Source organism: Gigantopelta aegis, chromosome 3, assembly GCF_016097555.1.
Source record: "Gigantopelta aegis isolate Gae_Host chromosome 3, Gae_host_genome, whole genome shotgun sequence".
NCBI classification, from domain to species: Eukaryota; Metazoa; Mollusca; class Gastropoda; order Neomphalida; family Peltospiridae; genus Gigantopelta; species Gigantopelta aegis.
In genome coordinates this window covers 87,009,281-87,028,313 of record NC_054701.1, presented here as the reverse complement: position 1 = coordinate 87,028,313, position 19,033 = coordinate 87,009,281, and the positions used below count along the sequence as shown (strand labels likewise).

Below are 19,033 nucleotides of genomic sequence, written 5' to 3'. Positions count from 1 at the left end.
CCAACTCCGAGTGCCAGCGCCGTAAAAGCATTGGCGAGAGCAAGAACCTCATGCCCAGTCAATGATCACTTGAAATAATGATAAAAACTCCAACTTCATTAAATACTGATTATGTTCTGAAGGGACCGAGTACGTTCAAGTCATCGTTTGGTTTAAAGTATTGTGGCGTCTCATCACACACATAAGACCGTCAGTTAGTCCATATTTGATCTGTGTCGCAAGGGAGAGAAAAAAAAAGAGAATCGGGGTTTCATCAAAACAGAAAAGAAGAGTTGGCGACTCATCAAAACAGAAAAGAAGAGTTGGGGATTCATCAAAGGTTCAGAATGTGTCAAAGAAAAACAGGAAAGTCCGGATACTTTAATTTCGAGGCATTTCTCGCGTTTCTGATTTATTGAGCTCTAGAATATTCTTTCAGCTGTGTCCTCTATCGGTTTACTCCAGTTCCTTGGTACAGCATCACGGGTCGGCCATATCATGGATACACCGGCGAAGGAAACGATGGAACTTAACGACTTCAAGCCGCTGGCGTCTTCACACCAGACTGGGGATTTGAACAGCGCACCCCGGACACTGGAGGCGAAGATACACGACCCGGTGGAACGCGAGTTCTGGACAGGCAAGGTGGAGTTCGTTCTCGCCTGTGTTGGACAGTGTATTGGGTTAGGCAATGTCTGGAGGTTTCCCTATCTGTGCTACAGAAATGGAGGAGGTTAGTACAATTTACTTTCTTATGTGTTTGCGGTTAGTATATTGTGTTTTTGAGATTAGTATTCTATTATATTATGTTGGGTGTTAGTATAGTATGAGAAAATGTCAGCTTAGGGTTTTAATAGTATACTATGAGCGAGAGGTTAGTATACTATGAGTTTAGTAGCCTATACTAGTACTATGCCACTTGTCTATAAAGCTATTATGCGTGTTTGAGGTTAGTATATTATGTATATTTGAGTTTAGTATACTATGTACATTTGAGGTTACAATATGATATATATTTGAGGTTTGTTTACTATGTATATTTGACGTTAGTATACTATGTATATTTGAGGTTAGTATACTATGTATATTTGAGGTTATTATAAGTATAATATGAGGTTAGTATACTATGTACATATTAGTATACTATGTATATTGGAGGTTACTATAATATGTATGTTTGAGGTTAGTATACTATATATATTTGAGGTTAGTATAATATTTATGTTTGAGGTTAGTATAATATGTATGTTTGAGGTTAGTATATTTATGTTTGAGGTTAGTATAATATGTATGCTTGAGGTTAGTATAATATTTATGTTTGAGGTTAGTATAATATTTATGTTTGAGGTTAGTACAATGTATGATTTAGGTTCGTTAGCTGTGTTTTGTGTTTTACACTAGTATATTTTGTGTTTTAGATTAGTGTACTCTTTAGTTTGGGTTAGTATTCTCTATTTGTTTTAGGTTAGTATTCTCTGGGTTATATTTGAGGTTAGTACATTGTTATGTGTTTAAGGTTAGTATACTGTGTTGTATTTGAAGTTAATAATTTGGCTATATTATATTGTTTTCAATTTTGCAAATAAATGTATTCAATATATATGATATTATATTTTCTAAATATACGTACTTATTAAGTATGTTTGACAGTTGATAACTGCTTATACATCTAAAGATTTAACAGTAACATACGTTTATATCTACAATATTTATTAAATATAATTTTTTTTTATATTTAATGCTAACATTATAAATGTGAATTTAACATAATATAACCACATTTAGTAAATATTTGGTACATTCGTTTTATTTACTATATAACTTCATAGATACGTTAAATGGGTAGACACATAGGTCAATATAGCTTAAATGCCTTTATAACAATTGACAATCTATGCTACCTTAGAGAAATTTAAAACTTTGGATTGCCTGAAACGTGATTCAGTGGACTATGTGAACTTTCTGTTGTCTTTGATGGATAATCCTCATCACTTGTAGTAAAACGCTTAATAGAAAACTGATATTAAACCTTCCGTCCAACAGGTAGAGTATTTTCCTAAGTCCGTGCTCTGCCATGATTATCTTGAATCTAATCTTAATCAATCGAGTTCAAGTGTAAGTTTTTTACTTCATAGTATTGAACACACATTCTTGGTGCATGCTGTAAACAAAACAAATAAAATATAAAAAATAAAAAATAAAATAATAATAATAATTATTATTATAAACCAATTGTATTGGCGCATCTTAAAAGTGTGTTGCGGGGTTTTTTTTTTTTTGTTTTTTTGTCATTTCAAAAAACCCATGTTTTTATGATTACAAATAAGCTGACGTCTGTAGAATTAAAATTGAAATAGACAATTGATTTGAAATTACTTGTCATTTTTAATATTCAATGATAACAATTGTGCATGAATGCTGCCACTTACATAAAAGCAAAATAAGGTAGTGCTCTGGAACAAGGGTGGGTAACACAAAGTTTTCGTGGTCAACCTATGTTGGTTTTGTTTTTGCATGGAACTTAGGAAACGAATGCACTTCCTAATCATAGCAGTCACATAGTCCTTTTGACAGTGTCCTATTTTCACAGAATGTAGTCTGACGTAAAAAAAACCAAATGAATTGAAATGCATGCAAAAGTGAATGGTGGTGTGCAATGTTAAGTTGTCTGTCACTCTGACATTTACACAGTAATTTAGACGTGTGATCTAGATACTTAAATCTAACTCGATATGTACAGTTCCAACATAAAGACATGTTCTTTTTTCAATTGGTATACTCTTCTGTGGAACCAAAACTGTCAACGTATACACGCCACTGATGATAAATAGACAGACCAAAAATATTTCTCCAATGCACATTTATTACAAATCGGAGGAAGAACTTAACACATGATTTTTGTTGTAATTAAGTTTTACGAAGTTATGAGACCCTGTAATAAAGTGGGTAATGGGATGTTTTGACTCTTTCATGTTCTACTTTTCTCCAAACTGTATTTCTTCCGTTTTTTAGTCACTCTCCTACACTACTAGAATTTAAATTTGGTTTCTTGCTGTTTACAGAAAACAACACAAGAAAAGGAAAGAGGGCAAGGAGAATAAACACAAAATGCTTAAAAGTTGAAAAGGACAAAAACAAAATTCATATGTACCTATAATATTCTGCTTCGGTGTTACTCAGGTCGCAAATCTGAATTATTTGTCCGTGGCAATACATTTCCACTTTTGGTTTCTTCTGGTAGATGAGTCATAATAACATGGTATTTGTCTCAAACATACATTGTGTTATACTGATTAATTTTTAATAAGGAATCCTCCCGATAGTTACGTCTAGTGGCCGTTACAGAGACATTGTTAAGAGTTAATATTTTATCATAGTGGACAGCAATACAAAGAACAAAACGACACACACTAATCATACATGTACATAAAAAAGGGCAAAACATGAAATTTGGCACAACATACATAGGTATGGCAACCTATTGTCGTTAATAAGTGCAAATGTTACAAATATTAGTTTAACAATAATGTTAAATTGATACCCTACTGTTGAATAAAGAATGACTCAATGAGAAACCGTTTATCAGAACAAAAATAGTAATACGCGAGCAATTTTAACATGAAATACATCCTTTGTTGTTGTGGGTCCCGTGCCAATCACTGCAGTTGTGGATTTTGTCTGAGCACTTCAAGAGTTTTGTGTTTACGTTTGAAATTGATACACTTGCAACTGTCATTAAATAGTGCCGTGGGACTTGGCAGCTTTGTAAGTAAAAGAGGACAAAGAAGTCGTCTGGAGTAGGGAAGTATACAGAGACTGTGCAAGTGCAGAAAGTTTAAATCACGAGTATTAGGCCATGGTGTGAAAAGGTCACACAATTTGTTTGATTTCACATGACCGTATTTAGGAGTGAGGAAGAGGGGTGGTGGTCAGGGGAACAGTTATTCCCATAAAAATGAAAAAGTGTATTTTGTCTATATTTCTGTGTCCTGATGTTTTCTTACTTCTCCCCCAGTTAAATATTATACCAGATACGGCCATATTTTTCACAAACAAAATTGCTGTTTTTTGTTTTGTTTTACAACGGTGTATATTATATTACTGTGGTTTATTTATTTGTCCATGACAACCAATAATTCTCTCAAGGACTGGGATCACAAATGGACCAAATGCGGTATTCGTAAAAACTGTTGACACAGGTAGAAGAACAGTGTTGAATATGGAGGGCAGGAAAATCAAGGGCAGCATCCATCGAACACAAGAGAACGTGGTCATCTTGCAACATAGAATGATATTTCAGATTTAAACTCAGTTTGTTATGTGGATTGATAATTTGTTATACGTAGTCACATAAAAGGTATTTCTGAGTGTATAATTACCTGAAACGTTTTTTGGTTCTTTCCAACCAAAAATGTTCAAAGTTTATCAGAAGACGAGTAAAGGTTTTTGTTCCTAATCAGTCGAAGTTTTCTGAATTATAAAACAGTCTGAAAATTCAGTAGAATGCATTTCTAAAAAGTACTTATGAAAAATTTAGTATAGTAAAAATTCTGACTCGCGCCAAACATCAACAATAACTTAAAATGTCCCTTTTAAAAATAATTTGTTTATTGCTTTAAAAAAAAAAAATGAAGTGTCCTTTTCATGGAGTTCATCCATGTGCCATTTTCTCTTGGTAATCTAAGCATATTCCCTGGGCCCGCCCTTGATCAAGACCCTGTCATGAGTTTCTGCAAATAAGAAAACCAAGAATTTAATAGACATAAATAAATATTCTAAAATGCTATGAGTTTCGATAAGAAGTACAACATTTATTGTTTTCAGTATCGGTGGTGCAGTAGTTAAGCCATCGAACTAAAAGCTGGTAGGTACTGGGTTCCCATCCAACTATCGTCTCCAACCCAGAACGAGTTTTAATCGTTTTAAGTGTAAGGCCACCACCCCCACTTCTCTCTCACTAACCACTTACCTACTAACCCATGAAAGCGTGCTAACTGGATATAACCATGAAAATAAAATTAAAAGGAATAAATGACACCTTCATTCCATTAGTATTTATAATAGCCACTACAGGATGGTTGCAATACAAATCACAGTCATACAATTGCTGTATGGTAAGTGATATGTACTATTAACATCATGTTGGATGGAAAGAATTAAGAAAAACTTAAAAGGAGAGTAAACTAAAACATGGGCCTTTTGTGTTGGAAAGATGCATACCTGGACCACCAACACATACTGACACTTTAACAAATGAAAAACGCGTAATTTTAGTTTTAATAAAAAAACGTGATTATTCCTGCTAACTGGGGGCAGCCATTTTCTTTTGTTTTCGAGGCGTCCGGTACAGCTAGCTTGAGGCGAAGTGACGTCAGCTCCTGACCAACTCCTGTATGCACAGAGTAAACAAAAGCAGTAATTTTTGACAAGGCGCTTCTCTTTGATCAACCTGACCTGTAAAACAACATAAATGACGTGATAATATAATAAACTATTTAACTAAATGTATTTCAAGTTGCATTAACGGAACGAAATGGGGTTATAGTATTTTTCTCTGTTAAATAATCCAAAGGAAAAATGTACACTATTAGGCCTATTGGTATGCTACGTTGGAGCAAAAACAACAACCCACGATACCTAAGTGATAATTTTCTTTTCTTTGGGACTACGTAATTGGTCAGTTCTGTGGTTTTAGATGGGAAAGTCTACTTAATTAATAGATTTACTGAACTATTTACAGTAATAAACCATTTCCATTACCATTTTAGGGGCGACAGGAAATATTGCACAATACCGTTATGTATTTTTGTGTCTAGACAGCGTCAATTAATTGGCTTGTATGGTTACCAATCAAAGACACACCTGCCAATCAGGAATCACAGGTAGAGGCAAGTAACAGCACAGAGCAATTAACTAAGAAAACACTCCGTGTATAATTTCAGTACGTAGGTTAATGCATGGACAGAACATGGTATAATTATTTCCGACTTGTGTAGACACTTTGACAATGGTGTTTTATTTTGTATTGAAAAATAATATATACCTATTGCTGGATTACTCGGGTTTATATTATTACAGAACATTGCAATGCATGACTATTTTATTATCCCGCAAAAAACAGGTACATTTTGTTTCTCTAGTTCTAAGACTCATTCCTGACATTACGCGTTAAGTATTACGTAACCACCAGCTCGCCAGAGGGCGTATTCACTGGAATGCAACAAAATGGAATGAATGAATGAATGAATGGATGTTTAACGACACCCCAGCACGAAAAATACATCGGCTATTGGGTGTCAAACAAATAAGGTGATGATCAACATTAATATAAAAATTGAAGTTTTAAATAAAAACAGAGTAAAGAACTGTACAAAAATACAAATATCACAGATAGATACTGACTTTTACTCAAAATTTCAATTTGTGCTGTATTGGCCATTCTCAAAGAGAATGTTACACCCCTGCACCACGGTGAGGTTACAGCACGCGCAGGGGCAACAAAATGGCTGCGCCGTTATATCTAATAGCCGTCACATTTAACCGTTTTATTAATTAAATATAATAATATACATGTTGATATTAAGCAATAATGTGCATTATATATCGTTGAATATGCATACCAGTCGAAAAGCCTTGCTTAAGCATTCCTTTAACATACCGTGCCCATACTCATTAAAGGTTCAGGCACGTTCATCCTGGGCATGTTTTCTGATTTGCGTCATATCTCCTGTCCATCATGTTGATATTGGTATAAATATTTATCAAATAGATAACTTTACCAGTCACAGGATAGTGGGAATGTAAATTAACCACTAAACAAAATTGTTATTTAAAAAACAAGAAACAAATTGTAACATTAACTGATTGATGAATCTGTGTCAACCACGCTCATTGTTACTAGAAAAATGTAGCGGAAAAATATAAGGTCATTTTAAATAGCTACTTTGCGAGATGAACTAATTTGGAGAGAGGTCTGGCCTATTTATGGGTAGCTAGAATATGGACGATTAACTACATCAGTGTGCTTCGTCTCTGTCAGGGCAGTGTCGCACAGCTAGTTGTGAAAACCCAGATCCATCACCATCGCAGAGAAGTTTTTTTAAAAATCGAAATTTCAATCACAGCCATACGTCTTCGAGAGTTTCAAGATTTCATCGTGAAAAGGCTTTTGTTGTAGTTAATTTTCCGAGAATGTTCTCCTACTTTACGAAACTTAAAATTATTAATGTATTGTTCTATTTTTTGCATACCTACTGAGGTTGGGCGTTCTGTGTTCTATGCTTAGTCGTTGGATCGATCGATCTATAGACTGGGGTTTTCTATCCGTCCAAACCAGTGCCCCACGACGTGTACTTCAAAGGAAAGTGCTTTTCCATAGGCGTAACATGAATGGAGACAACGACCCCAACCACACTCTCTCTCTACCTCCCCTCTGTCTGTCTGTCTGTCTGTCTGTCCATCTATCCGTCCGCCCGTGTGTCTTTCTCTCTGTATCTCTCTCTCTCTCGCCAATAGTATATCAAAGGCTGTGGTATGTGCTATCCTGTCTGTGAGACGGTGCATATACAAGATCCCTTGCTACTAATGGGAAAATGTAACAGGTTCCCTATCTAAGACTATATGTCAAAATTACCAAATGCTTGGCATCCAATAGCCGATGATTAAAAAATCAGTGTGCTCTAGTGGTGTCATTAAACAAAACAAACTCTGCAATATTAAACATCATCAAATTTAAAATGTGCTCTAGTGGCGTCATTAAACAAACATTATTTTCTTCTGTCATTCCTTTTTATTGTTTTTCTTTCTTTCTTTAATTATTTCTATGTTTGAGACATTAAAATAATCGTACGTCATAATAATAATATATATCATATTAGTCAAGTAAAGCTTTATACAGAGATGTAAAGACATTAATTTTCAATGATAAAATTAATACTTCTCATTTTTTTTACAGACATATTCTTCTTATAAATATATTTTAGAAACAGAAAAATATATAGTATATTTGTCACAATATAAAGATCTCTTAAGAATTGTTTCTAAATTTAGGTGTTTGTCATATGAATTAAGAGTTCTGAAAAGCAGATATAATACAGTAATAGAAATAAATGATACTATCTGTACAAAGTGTAATCTCAATCAAGTTGAAGATGAATTAAATGTATGTCTGTATTATAGTTTAAGCAGGAAATATTTTATATCAGAATATTCCATGGTAAATCCTTCAAGAGAAAAAATTACTTGATTGATTTCGAATCAAAATATATATGAAGTGTATTAAAGTAATAGCCTTGTTTCTAAAGAGAAATCTACCAGTTTAAAGTGAATATGTATTGTGTGTATAAATGTCTTGTCTTGTCTGAAGGTTACCAATAATCGACTTTCTGATTGGTTGTAGTAAGTGGGAAATACATCGGACTCGTCTGACTCTTATGCAAATTAGTATTATTCCATGAAGTAGTTTTGATTAATTCATTAAATATTAAGAGTGGTATTTACTAAGCCTGTTTTTTTTAAGTGGGTGTTTAATCATATTAAAAATATATAGTTACACGCTAGTAAGACACAAATTATGTTTCATAAATCTGAACGACAACACCGTAATACATGGTCAGGGCCGTATCTCTGCACCATGCAGAGTCGAATGGGTATTTTACAAAATAGTGGTTTACACCACGAATCCAGTGCCTCGTCTATATGAGGGCATCCCTAAGAAATCCTTTACTGGAGATTTCATCCTTGCACCACCAAAAAGAGGACTGCCACTCCCAGACTAGTTTACTAAATGAAAACTAGCACCGCCAGAGGTCATTGGAATAAATACAGCTGTGATGACATGCACTCACGAATGATACCAGGTGTTCGTTAAACCTGGCCCTATCGTGCCTCACCGGTGGCACCAGTTATGAGTACTGTCACTTCATCTAAAACGATGAACAAAAAAATTATCAAGAGTTACACCAAAGAGATAAAAAAAGTATGAACAATTTCAAAATATGGAATAGCATCAGCCATCATTTTGGTCTAAAAGTCCATACGTTTTCAGTATTTCCTGTATTAGAGTACATGAATTGTAATTCTAAGTGGCGACACAACTAACACGCACAAACACATATCTCTAAAGAAAGGTTCGAAAAGGTCGTGACTGGTCCCAGTAATCGCTGTCAGGTGTTTCGCCTATAGGAGGACTGCCATTTCGCAGAACACTACAGCAATAGTGTATATTAGTTGTTCGAAAACAAAAACTAGCATATTATCTTTCCTCAAAAACAAACAAACTTTATTGTAGGTTTAATTATTAAGTGTATTTTATACTTTCTAATTCACTCTGCATCTAACGCGAAAGTTGATTGGCTAATCAAATCCATTTGGGGATTCCTCAAGAGCCTATTTATATAAAATAATAATTTTAAAAAACCCAACCCCCAACCCCCCTCCCCCCAAAAAAGCCCAACAAATAATCCCAAAGCAAAATAAAAAACAGCGTAATGCTGAATGTTGTGTATCGAAATGCCAACACCATATACATTGTGTAGCTTATTGATTTGTTTTCGACCGCCACTAAAACTCGGAAGAAAAGTCATAGTCCACAGTGTAAAACCTTTGACAAACAGTTAAAGCTTTAGAAAGGTTCTTAAGCGGTTCGGCTAACCGTTCTCTTGTTAGTAACGATTTAGTAATGATTATTTACGGCTTGTAAATCAATCAAAGCAGAAATTTCCGAAAACAAGTTATTCGTTCCAGCCAGTGCACCACGACTGGTACATCAAAGGCCGTGGCATGTGCTATCCTGTCTGTGGAATGGTGCATATACAAGATACCTTGCTACTAATTGAAAAATATAGCGGGTTTCCTCTCTATGACTGGCAAAAATGACTATATGTTTGACATCCAATAGCCCATGGTTAATAAATCAATGTGCTCTACTGGTGTCGTTAAACAAAACAAACTTTTTATATACAGCCTACAGCAAATAGGGTTTTCTCCAGCTAGACAAAAGGGACATTCTATCTAGGACCTACAGTAATATAGGGTCTTCTTCAGCTAGACAAAAGGGACATTCTATCTATGGCCTACAGTAATATAGGGTCTTCTCCAGCTAGACAAAAGAGACATTCTATCTAGGGTCTACAGTAATATAGGGTCTTCTCCAGCTAGACAAAAGGGACATTCTATCTAGGGTCTACAGTAATATAGGGTCTTCTCCAGCTAGACAAAAGGGACATTCTATCTATGGCCTACAGTAATATAGGGTCTTCTCCAGCTAGACAAAAGAGACATTCTATCTAGGGCCTACAGTAATATAGGGTCTTCTCCAGCTAGACAAAAGAGACATTCTATCTAGGGCCTACAGTAATATAGGGTCTTCTCCAGCTAGACAAAAGGGACATTCTATCTAGGGCCTACAGTAATATAGGGTCTTCTCCAGCTAGACAAAAGGGACATTCTATATAAGGCCTACAGTAATATAGGGCTTCTCCAGCTAGACAAAAGGGACATTCTATCTAGGGCCTACAGTAATATAGGGCTTCTCCAGCTAGACAAAAGGGACATTCTATCTAGGGCCTACAGTAATATAGGGTCTTCTCCAGCTAGACAAAAGGGACATTCTATCTAGGGCCTACAGTAATATAGGGTCTTCTCCAGCTAGACAAAAGGGACATTCTATATAAGGCCTACAGTAATATAGGGTCTTCTCCAGCTAGACAAAAGGGACATTCTATCTAGGGCCTACAGTAATATAGGGTCTTCTCCAACTAGACAAAAGGGTCTTCTCCAACTAGACAAAAGGGACATTCTATCTAAGGCCTACAGTAATATAGGGCTTCTCCAGCTAGACAAAAGGGACATTCTATCTAGGGCCTACAGTAATATACGGTCTTCTCCAGCTAGACAAAAGGGACATTCTATCTAGGGCCTACAGTAATATACGGTCTTCTCCAGCTAGACAAAAGGGAAATTCTATATAGGGCCTACAGTAATATACGGTCTTCTGCAGCTAGACAAAAGGGACATTCTATCTAGGGCCTACAGTAATATACGGTCTTCTGCAGCTGGACAAAAGGGACATTCTATATAGGGCCTACAGTAATATACGGTCTTCTCCAGCTGGACAAAAGGGACATTCTATCTAGGGCCTACAGTAATATAGGGTCTTCTCCAGCTGGACAAAAGGGACATTCTATCTAGGGCCTACAGTAATATAGGGTCTTCTCCAGCTGGACAAAAGAGACATTCTATCTAGGGCTTACAGTAATATAGGGTCTTCTCCAGCTAGACAAAAGAGACATTCTAGACAAAAGGGACATTCTATCTAGGGCCTACAGTAATATAGGGTCTTCTCCAGCTAGACAAAAGGGACATTCTATCTAGGGCCTACAGTAATATAGGGCTTCTCCAGCTAGACAAAAGGGACATTCTATCTAGGGCCTACAGTAATATAGGGTCTTCTCCAGCTAGACAAAAGGGACATTCTATACAAGGCCTACAGTAATATAGGGCTTCTCCAGCTAGACAAAAGGGACATTCTATATAAGGCCTACAGTAATATAGGGCTTCTCCAGCTAGACAAAAGGGACATTCTATCTAGGGCCTACAGTAATATAGGGTCTTCTCCAGCTAGACAAAAGGGACATTCTATATAAGGCCTACAGTAATATAGGGCTTCTCCAGCTAGACAAAAGGGACATTCTATCCAGGGCCTACAGTAATATACGGTCTTCTCCAGCTAGACAAAAGGGACATTCTATATAGGGCCTACAGTAATATAGGGTCTTCTGCAGCTAGACAAAAGGGACATTCTATCTAGGGCCTACAGTAATATAGGGTCTTCTCCAGCTAGACAAAAGGGACATTCTATCTAGGGCCTACAGTAATATAGGGTCTTCTCCAGCTAGACAAAAGGGACATTCTATCTAGGGCCTACAGTACTATAGGGTCTTCTACAGCTAGACAAAAGGGACATTCTATCTAGGGCCTACAGTAATATAGGGTCTTCTCCAACTAGACAAAAGGGACATTCTATATAAGGCCTACAGTAATATAGGGCTTCTCCAGCTAGACAAAAGGGACATTCTATCTAGGGCCTACAGTAATATAGGGTCTTCTCCAGCTAGACAAAAGGGACATTCTATATAAGGCCTACAGTAATATAGGGCTTCTCCAGCTAGACAAAAGGGACATTCTGTCTAGGGCCTACAGTAATATACGGTCTTCTCCAGCTAGACAAAAGGGATATTCTATATAGGGCCTACAGTAATATAGGGTCTTCTCCAGCTAGACAAAAGGGACATTCTATATAGGGCCTACAGTAATATACGGTCTTCTCCAGCTAGACAAAAGGGACATTCTATCTAGGGCCTACAGTAATATAGGGTCTTCTCCAGCTAGACAAAAGGGACATTCTATCTAGGGCCTACAGTAATATAGGGTCTTCTCCAGCTGGACAAAAGGGACATTCTATCTAGGGCCTACAGTAATATAGGGTCTTCTCCAGCTGGACAAAAGGGACATTCTATATAAGGCCTACATTAATATAGGGTCTTCTCCAGCTGGACAAAAGAGACATTCTATCTAGGGCCTACAGTAATATAGGGTCTTCTCCAGCTAGACAAAAGGGACATTCTATCTAGGGCCTACAGTAATATAGGGTCTTCTCCAGCTAGACAAAAGGGACATTCTATCTAGGGCCTACAGTAATATAGGGTCTTCTCCAGCTAGACAAAAGGGACATTCTATCTAGGGCCTACAGTAATATAGGGTCTTCTCCAGCTAGACAAAAGGGACATTCTATCTAGGGCCTACAGTAATATAGGGTCTTCTCCAGCTAGACAAAAGGGACATTCTATCTAGGGCCTACAGTAATATAGGGTCTTCTCCAGCTAGACAAAAGGGACATTCTATCTAGGGCCTACAGTAATATAGGGTCTTCTCCAGCTAGACAAAAGGGACATTCTATCTAGGGCCTACAGTAATATAGGGTCTTCTCCAGCTAGACAAAAGGGACATTCTATCTAAGGCCTACAGTAATATAGGGTCTTCTCCAGCTAGACAAAAGGGACATTCTATCTAGGGCCTACAGTAATATAGGGTCTTCTCCAGCTAGACAAAAGGGACATTCTATCTAGGGCCTACAGTAATATACGGTCTTCTCCAGCTAGACAAAAGGGACATTCTATCTAGGGCCTACAGTAATATAGGGTCTTCTCCAGCTAGACAAAAGGGACATTCTATCTAGGGCCTACAGTAATATACGGTCTTCTCCAGCTAGACAAAAGGGACATTCTATCTAGGGCCTACAGTAATATAGGGTCTTCTCCAGCTAGACAAAAGGGACATTCTATCTAGGGCCTACAGTAATATAGGGTCTTCTCCAGCTAGACAAAAGGGACATTCTATCTAGGGCCTACAGTAATATAGGGTCTTCTCCAGCTAGACAAAAGGGACATTCTATCTGGGCCTAGGGCCTACAGTAATATAGGGTCTTCTCCAGCTAGACAAAAGGGACATTCTATCTAGGGCCTACAGTAATATAGGGTCTTCTCCAGCTAGACAAAAGGGACATTCTATCTAGGGCCTACAGTAATATAGGGTCTTCTCCAGCTAGACAAAAGGGACATTCTATCTAGGGCCTACAGTAATATAGGGTCTTCTCCAGCTAGACAAAAGGGACATTCTATCTAGGGCCTACAGTAATATAGGGTCTTCTCCAGCTAGACAAAAGGGACATTCTATCTAGGGCCTACAGTAATATAGGGTCTTCTCCAAAAGCTAGACAAAAGGGACATTCTATCTAGGGCCTACAGTAATATAGGGTCTTCTCCAGCTAGACAAAAGGGACATTCTATCTAGGGCCTACAGTAATATAGGGTCTTCTCCAGCTAGACAAAAGGGACATTCTATCTAGGGCCTACAGTAATATAGGGTCTTCTCCAGCTAGACAAAAGGGACATTCTATCTAAGGCCTACAGTAATATAGGGTCTTCTCCAGCTAGACAAAAGGGACATTCTATCTAGGGCCTACAGTAATATACAGGTCTTCTCCAGCTAGACAAAAGGGACATTCTATCTAGGGCCTACAGTAATATAGGGTCTTCTCCAGCTAGACAAAAGGGACATTCTATCTAGGGCCTACAGTAATATAGGGTCTTCTCCAGCTAGACAAAAGGGACATTCTATCTAGGGCCTACAGTAATATAGGGTCTTCTCCAGCTAGACAAAAGGGACATTCTATCTAGGGCCTACAGTAATATAGGGTCTTCTCCAGCTAGACAAAAGGGACATTCTATATAGGCCTACAGTAATATAGGGTCTTCTCCAGCTAGACAAAAGGGACATTCTATCTAGGGCCAGTAATATACAGTAATATAGGGTAATATCTTCTCCAGCTAGACAAAAGGGACATTCTATATAGGGCCTACAGTAATATAGGGTCTTCTCCAGCTAGACAAAAGGGACATTCTATCTAGGGCCTACAGTAATATAGGGTCTTCTCCAGCTAGACAAAAGGGACATTCTATCTAGGGCCTACAGTATATCCATAGACAAAAGGGACATTCTATCTAGGGCCTACAGTAATATAGGGTCTTCTCCAGCTAGACAAAAGGGACATTCTAGGGCCTACAGTAATATAGGGTCTTCTCCAGCTAGACAAAAGGGACATTCTATCTAGGGCCTACAGTAATATAGGGTCTTCTCCAGCTAGACAAAAGGGACATTCTATCTAGGGCCTACAGTAATATAGGGTCTTCTCCAGCTAGACAAAAGGGACATTCTATATAGGGCCTACAGTAATATTCTTCTCCAGCTAGGGACTACAGTAAAAGGGACATTCTATCTAGGGCCTACAGTAATATAGGGTCTTCTCCAGCTAGACAAAAGGGCTAGGGCCTACAGTAATATAGGGTCTTCTCCAGCTAGACAAAAGGGACATTCTATCTAGGGCCTACAGTAATATAGGGTCTTCTCCAGCTAGACAAAAGGGACATTCTATCTAGGGCCTACAGTAATATAGGGTCTTCTCCAGCTAGACAAAAGGGACAAACCAACTTGTAAACCATCCTTTTGGTAGTCGTCGGAATCCAAGTCTGAAGAGAATACTTCCCTCCCCGTTGAATATCAAATTAAAATAAACCCCGCCCCCCTCCCAGTTGCTGTCATCTTCCGAAGCCTATACTTCTTTTTGTTTTTAAATACATCAATAAATCAACTTCCCTCCCCGTTGAATATCAAATTAAAATATACCACCCCCCCCCTCCCCAAGTTGCTGTCATCTTCCGAAGCCTATACTTCTTTTTGTTTTTAAATACATCAATAAATCAACTTCCCTCCCTGTTGAATATCAAATTAAAATATAGCCCCCCCCCCCCCCCCCCCCCGTCCCAGTTGCTGTCATCTTCCGAAGCCTATACTTCTTTTTGTTTTAAAATACATCAATAAATCAATCAAACTTTTAAAGAAATTATCCATAATAATGTAGTAATTCGTCTCATGGGAGGATACAGGATATTTTTCAGAGAGGGAATGAAGCTTTAAGCAAGAACAGTTATAGTATTCAAAAGTACATTAAAATACAGATATCTGGGGCGTAGCCAGACAGGAAAAAACGCCGAGGAAAACACAGATCTGTAAAATAAATATCAGTGTCATGGGAAAAATAAAATAAATCTGGGGAAATTCCAGACGAGGCAAGCGCATCGTCTGCCTCATGCTGGCTACGCCGTTGGATATAATATATTATTGACAGTTTTCACAGAAATAACCAACCTACCAAGATATTACATCTACCCCACTATAAGGAAATAAATTCTTTATCTTCTTTCATCAAATAAAAGGATTGTAAAAGCACTTCGAAATTCGAATGTGTGTGTGTTTGGGGGGGGGGGGGGGTGCGTAGACCTCCCCACTCTCCTGATTCGCGCCTGCGTTTAAAGTGATATTTATTTTGATGACCGTACATTTGTAATTAAAGAAAGACACACAGTCCTGGGTGCAGTGACTGCCTGTGTGGGGAGGATAAATGTTTGTTTAACCACATCTCACGACATCAGTTAAAACTACGAGCGGATATTAGCAGTTTAACGTTATAATTGTGACAAGCCAAGATGTTAAAAGTGATGATAGTACTGAATCTCACAATAACAGTCTACTTCAAGTATCTCAGACTGCAATAAGAACACTTTTACTAACGTATATAATAATCAGTGCCGCAATCGTGTGTGTGTGTGTGTGTGTGTGTGTGTCTATGTGTGCGTGTGCGTGCGCGTGCGCGTGTGCGCGTGTACATGGGACGTGCGTCTCCAGATGAGTTTCGTCCCCACTCTCTCTCTCCCTCTCTCCCTCCTCCCCCCCCCCCTCTCTCTCTCTCCCTCTGTCTGTCTGTCTCTATTTCTCCCCCGTCTCTGTATCTTTATCTCTCTGTATTTGTATGTATCTGCTCCCTCTCTCTCTCTCTCTCTCTCTCTCTCTCTCTCTCTCTCTCTCTCTCTCTCTCTCTCTCTCTCTCTGTGTATGTATACCTGTCTCTTTATCCCTCTCATTCACGCTGTCTGTCTTTCTTCTTTGTCTCTCTATATCTCTCTCCCACTCTCTCGAGGTCTGATTGCTCCTATGATGAACTAAAATCCCAAACAACCAAACCCGTATTATTTTATTTTATAAATAAAGTACTGACCAACTAACACATCATTGACATGGTGGATATTGTTATATAAAACCAGTATAATATGTATATATGTTTTTCAATATTGATCTTAATGGTCTTAGTTATACAAATTTCAATGTATTGTTCAGGTGCTTTTCTCATTGCCTTCTTCTTTACACAATTTAGGTGCCTTCCTCATCCCGTTCTTCCTGACCGCCGCCGTCGCAGGGGTCCCCATGTACTTCATGGAACTGGCCCTTGGACAGTACTTCAGTGTTGGAGGTCTCGGGGTTTGGAAGATCGCTCCTATATTTAAAGGTAATTAATCGAACAGTACTTCAGTGTTGGAGGTCTCGGGGTTTGGAAGATCGCTCCTATATTTAAAGGTAATTAATCGAACAGTACTTCAGTGTTGGATGTCTCGGGGTTTGGAAGATCGCTCCTACATTTAAAGGTAATTAATCGAACAGTACTTCAGTGTTGGAGGTCTCGGGGTTTGGACGATCGCTCCTATATTTAAAGGTAATTAATCGAACAGTACTTCAGTGTTCGAGGTCACGGGGTTTGGAATATCGCTCCTATATTTAAAAGTAATTAATCAGAATCGGTGGTGTCGTGGTTAAACCATCGGACATAAGGCTGGTAGGTACTGGGTTCACAACCCGGTACCGGCTCCCTCTTAGAGCGAGTTTTAACGACTCAATGGGAAGGTGTAAGGCCACTACACCCTCTTCTCTCTCACCAACCACTAACCATTAACAACCAACCCACTGTCCTGGACAGACAGCCCAGATAGCTGAGATGTGTGCCCAGGACAGCGTGCTTGAACCTTAATTGGATATGAAATGAATAAAGGAATTGGATGATTAAGGGATTAACCCATTGGTTTTAAAGCTACCGTACCGACTCCGACAAAAAATATTTAAATCGCTGACTTTTCTTTTTGTCACCACTAACAATAATGATTAATATCAGATCTAGACAGACAGCCCAGATAACTGAGGTGTTTGTCCAGAATTGCATGCTTGAAAGTTAAATGGCTAAAGTACACAAGTCAAATTAAAACAAAATACAACTGAAAATATCTCCTTTTTTAATTTAAAGTATTTTGGTGTTTAAATCCTGAATATGTTATATTGTTTTGATCAGAGTACCTATGTTTAAGTTTACAGACCGTGTATCTTGACGTGTAGTAGAATTTGGCTCTTAAAAGTCGAAGAAATACAAATCAGAGTTATCATTTGTTTTTAATTAGAATAGGATTACAAACGCTCAGATCTGTGAAGTGGTAAACGGTATATCAGCCTGTAATTTTCAATACTATGAATATGTGTTAATTCCTTCCTAAATTTGTTTTTTTATTTTTGTGTACGTGTGCGTGCGTGCGTGTGTGCGTGCGTGTGTGTTTTGATGTTCAGTATATAATACGTTTTTCATACAAAATAATTTTAAACTAATATACAGAAATAACAATTAGGTTAAAATTCCTGTCTGCTAGTTATTGTTAGGCCAGTACCTACCCTGAAAGAATTAACAGGGAGGTTAGTGAAGAAAACAAGAACAATCAGGGCCTACTTATTTGGTGTGTGTGCTCGTTTTTTGTTTGTTTTTTGTTTGTTTGAACCACCCCGACTCCCGTTACGTTAATCTTTTTTTTTTTTTTTTCACACGCTGATTTCCAATATTAAAAAAAAGGCATCACACATAATGCGTTTAGGTCAAGTCAGGTCAGGACAAGCTGTTGCAACACACGCCTGTCATGGGCGCAGGTGTCGACTTTCACCGGCTCCTCTGTCCAGGACAGGAAAAGGTTCGGGGGGGGGGGGGGGGGGGAGAAGAGGTCGCTAGCGCTGGCATGTGCAAGGGAGCCCAAGCAGTCCGACAAGGGTCGGTAGCGGGCGAGAGTTAGTTTTTTTTTTGGGGGGGGGGGGGGAGAAAGAAGAGGTCGCTAGCGCTGGCATGTGCAAGGGAGCCCAAGCAGTCCGACAAGGGTCGGTAGCGCGCGAGAGTTTTTTTTTTTTTTTCGGGGGGGGGGGGGGGGGGGGGGGGGGGGGGGGGGGAGAAGAGGTCGCTAGCGCTGGCATGTGCAAAGGAGCACAAGCAGCCTGACCAGGGTCGATAGCGGGCGAGAGTTAGTTTTTTTTTTTGGGGGGGGGGGGGGTAGAAAGAGGTCGCTAGCGCTGGCATGTGCAAGGGAGCACAAGCAGCCTGACAAAGGTCGGTAGTGGGCGAGAGTTATATATATTTTTTTTTTGGAGGGGGGGGGGAGAAAAGAGGTCGCTAGCGCTGGCATGTGCAAGGGAGCACAAGCAGCCTGACCAGGGTCGGTAGCGGGCGAGAGTTAGTTTTTGGGGGGGGGGGGGAGAGAAGAGGTCGCTAGCGCTGGCATGTGCAAGGGAGCACAAGCAGCCT

General features: G+C 38.6%; 1 protein-coding gene across 2 annotated transcripts in view; it reads left to right on the top strand.

Moving 5' to 3' along the window:
* The window catches only part of LOC121369247 (sodium- and chloride-dependent GABA transporter 1-like), a 38,900-nt gene continuing 19,867 nt past the window's right edge, over positions 1-19,033 (top strand). The window contains exons 1-2 of one of the 2 annotated variants that reach the window (XM_041494203.1): positions 1-712; positions 16,808-16,939. In XM_041494203.1, the coding sequence (XP_041350137.1) occupies positions 478-712; positions 16,808-16,939 (367 nt within the window). In that variant the 5' untranslated portion in view covers positions 1-477. Of the gene's footprint in view, positions 713-16,807; positions 16,940-16,962; positions 17,008-19,033 lie in introns of those variants that run through there. The other variant, XM_041494204.1, reaches the window with a different exon arrangement.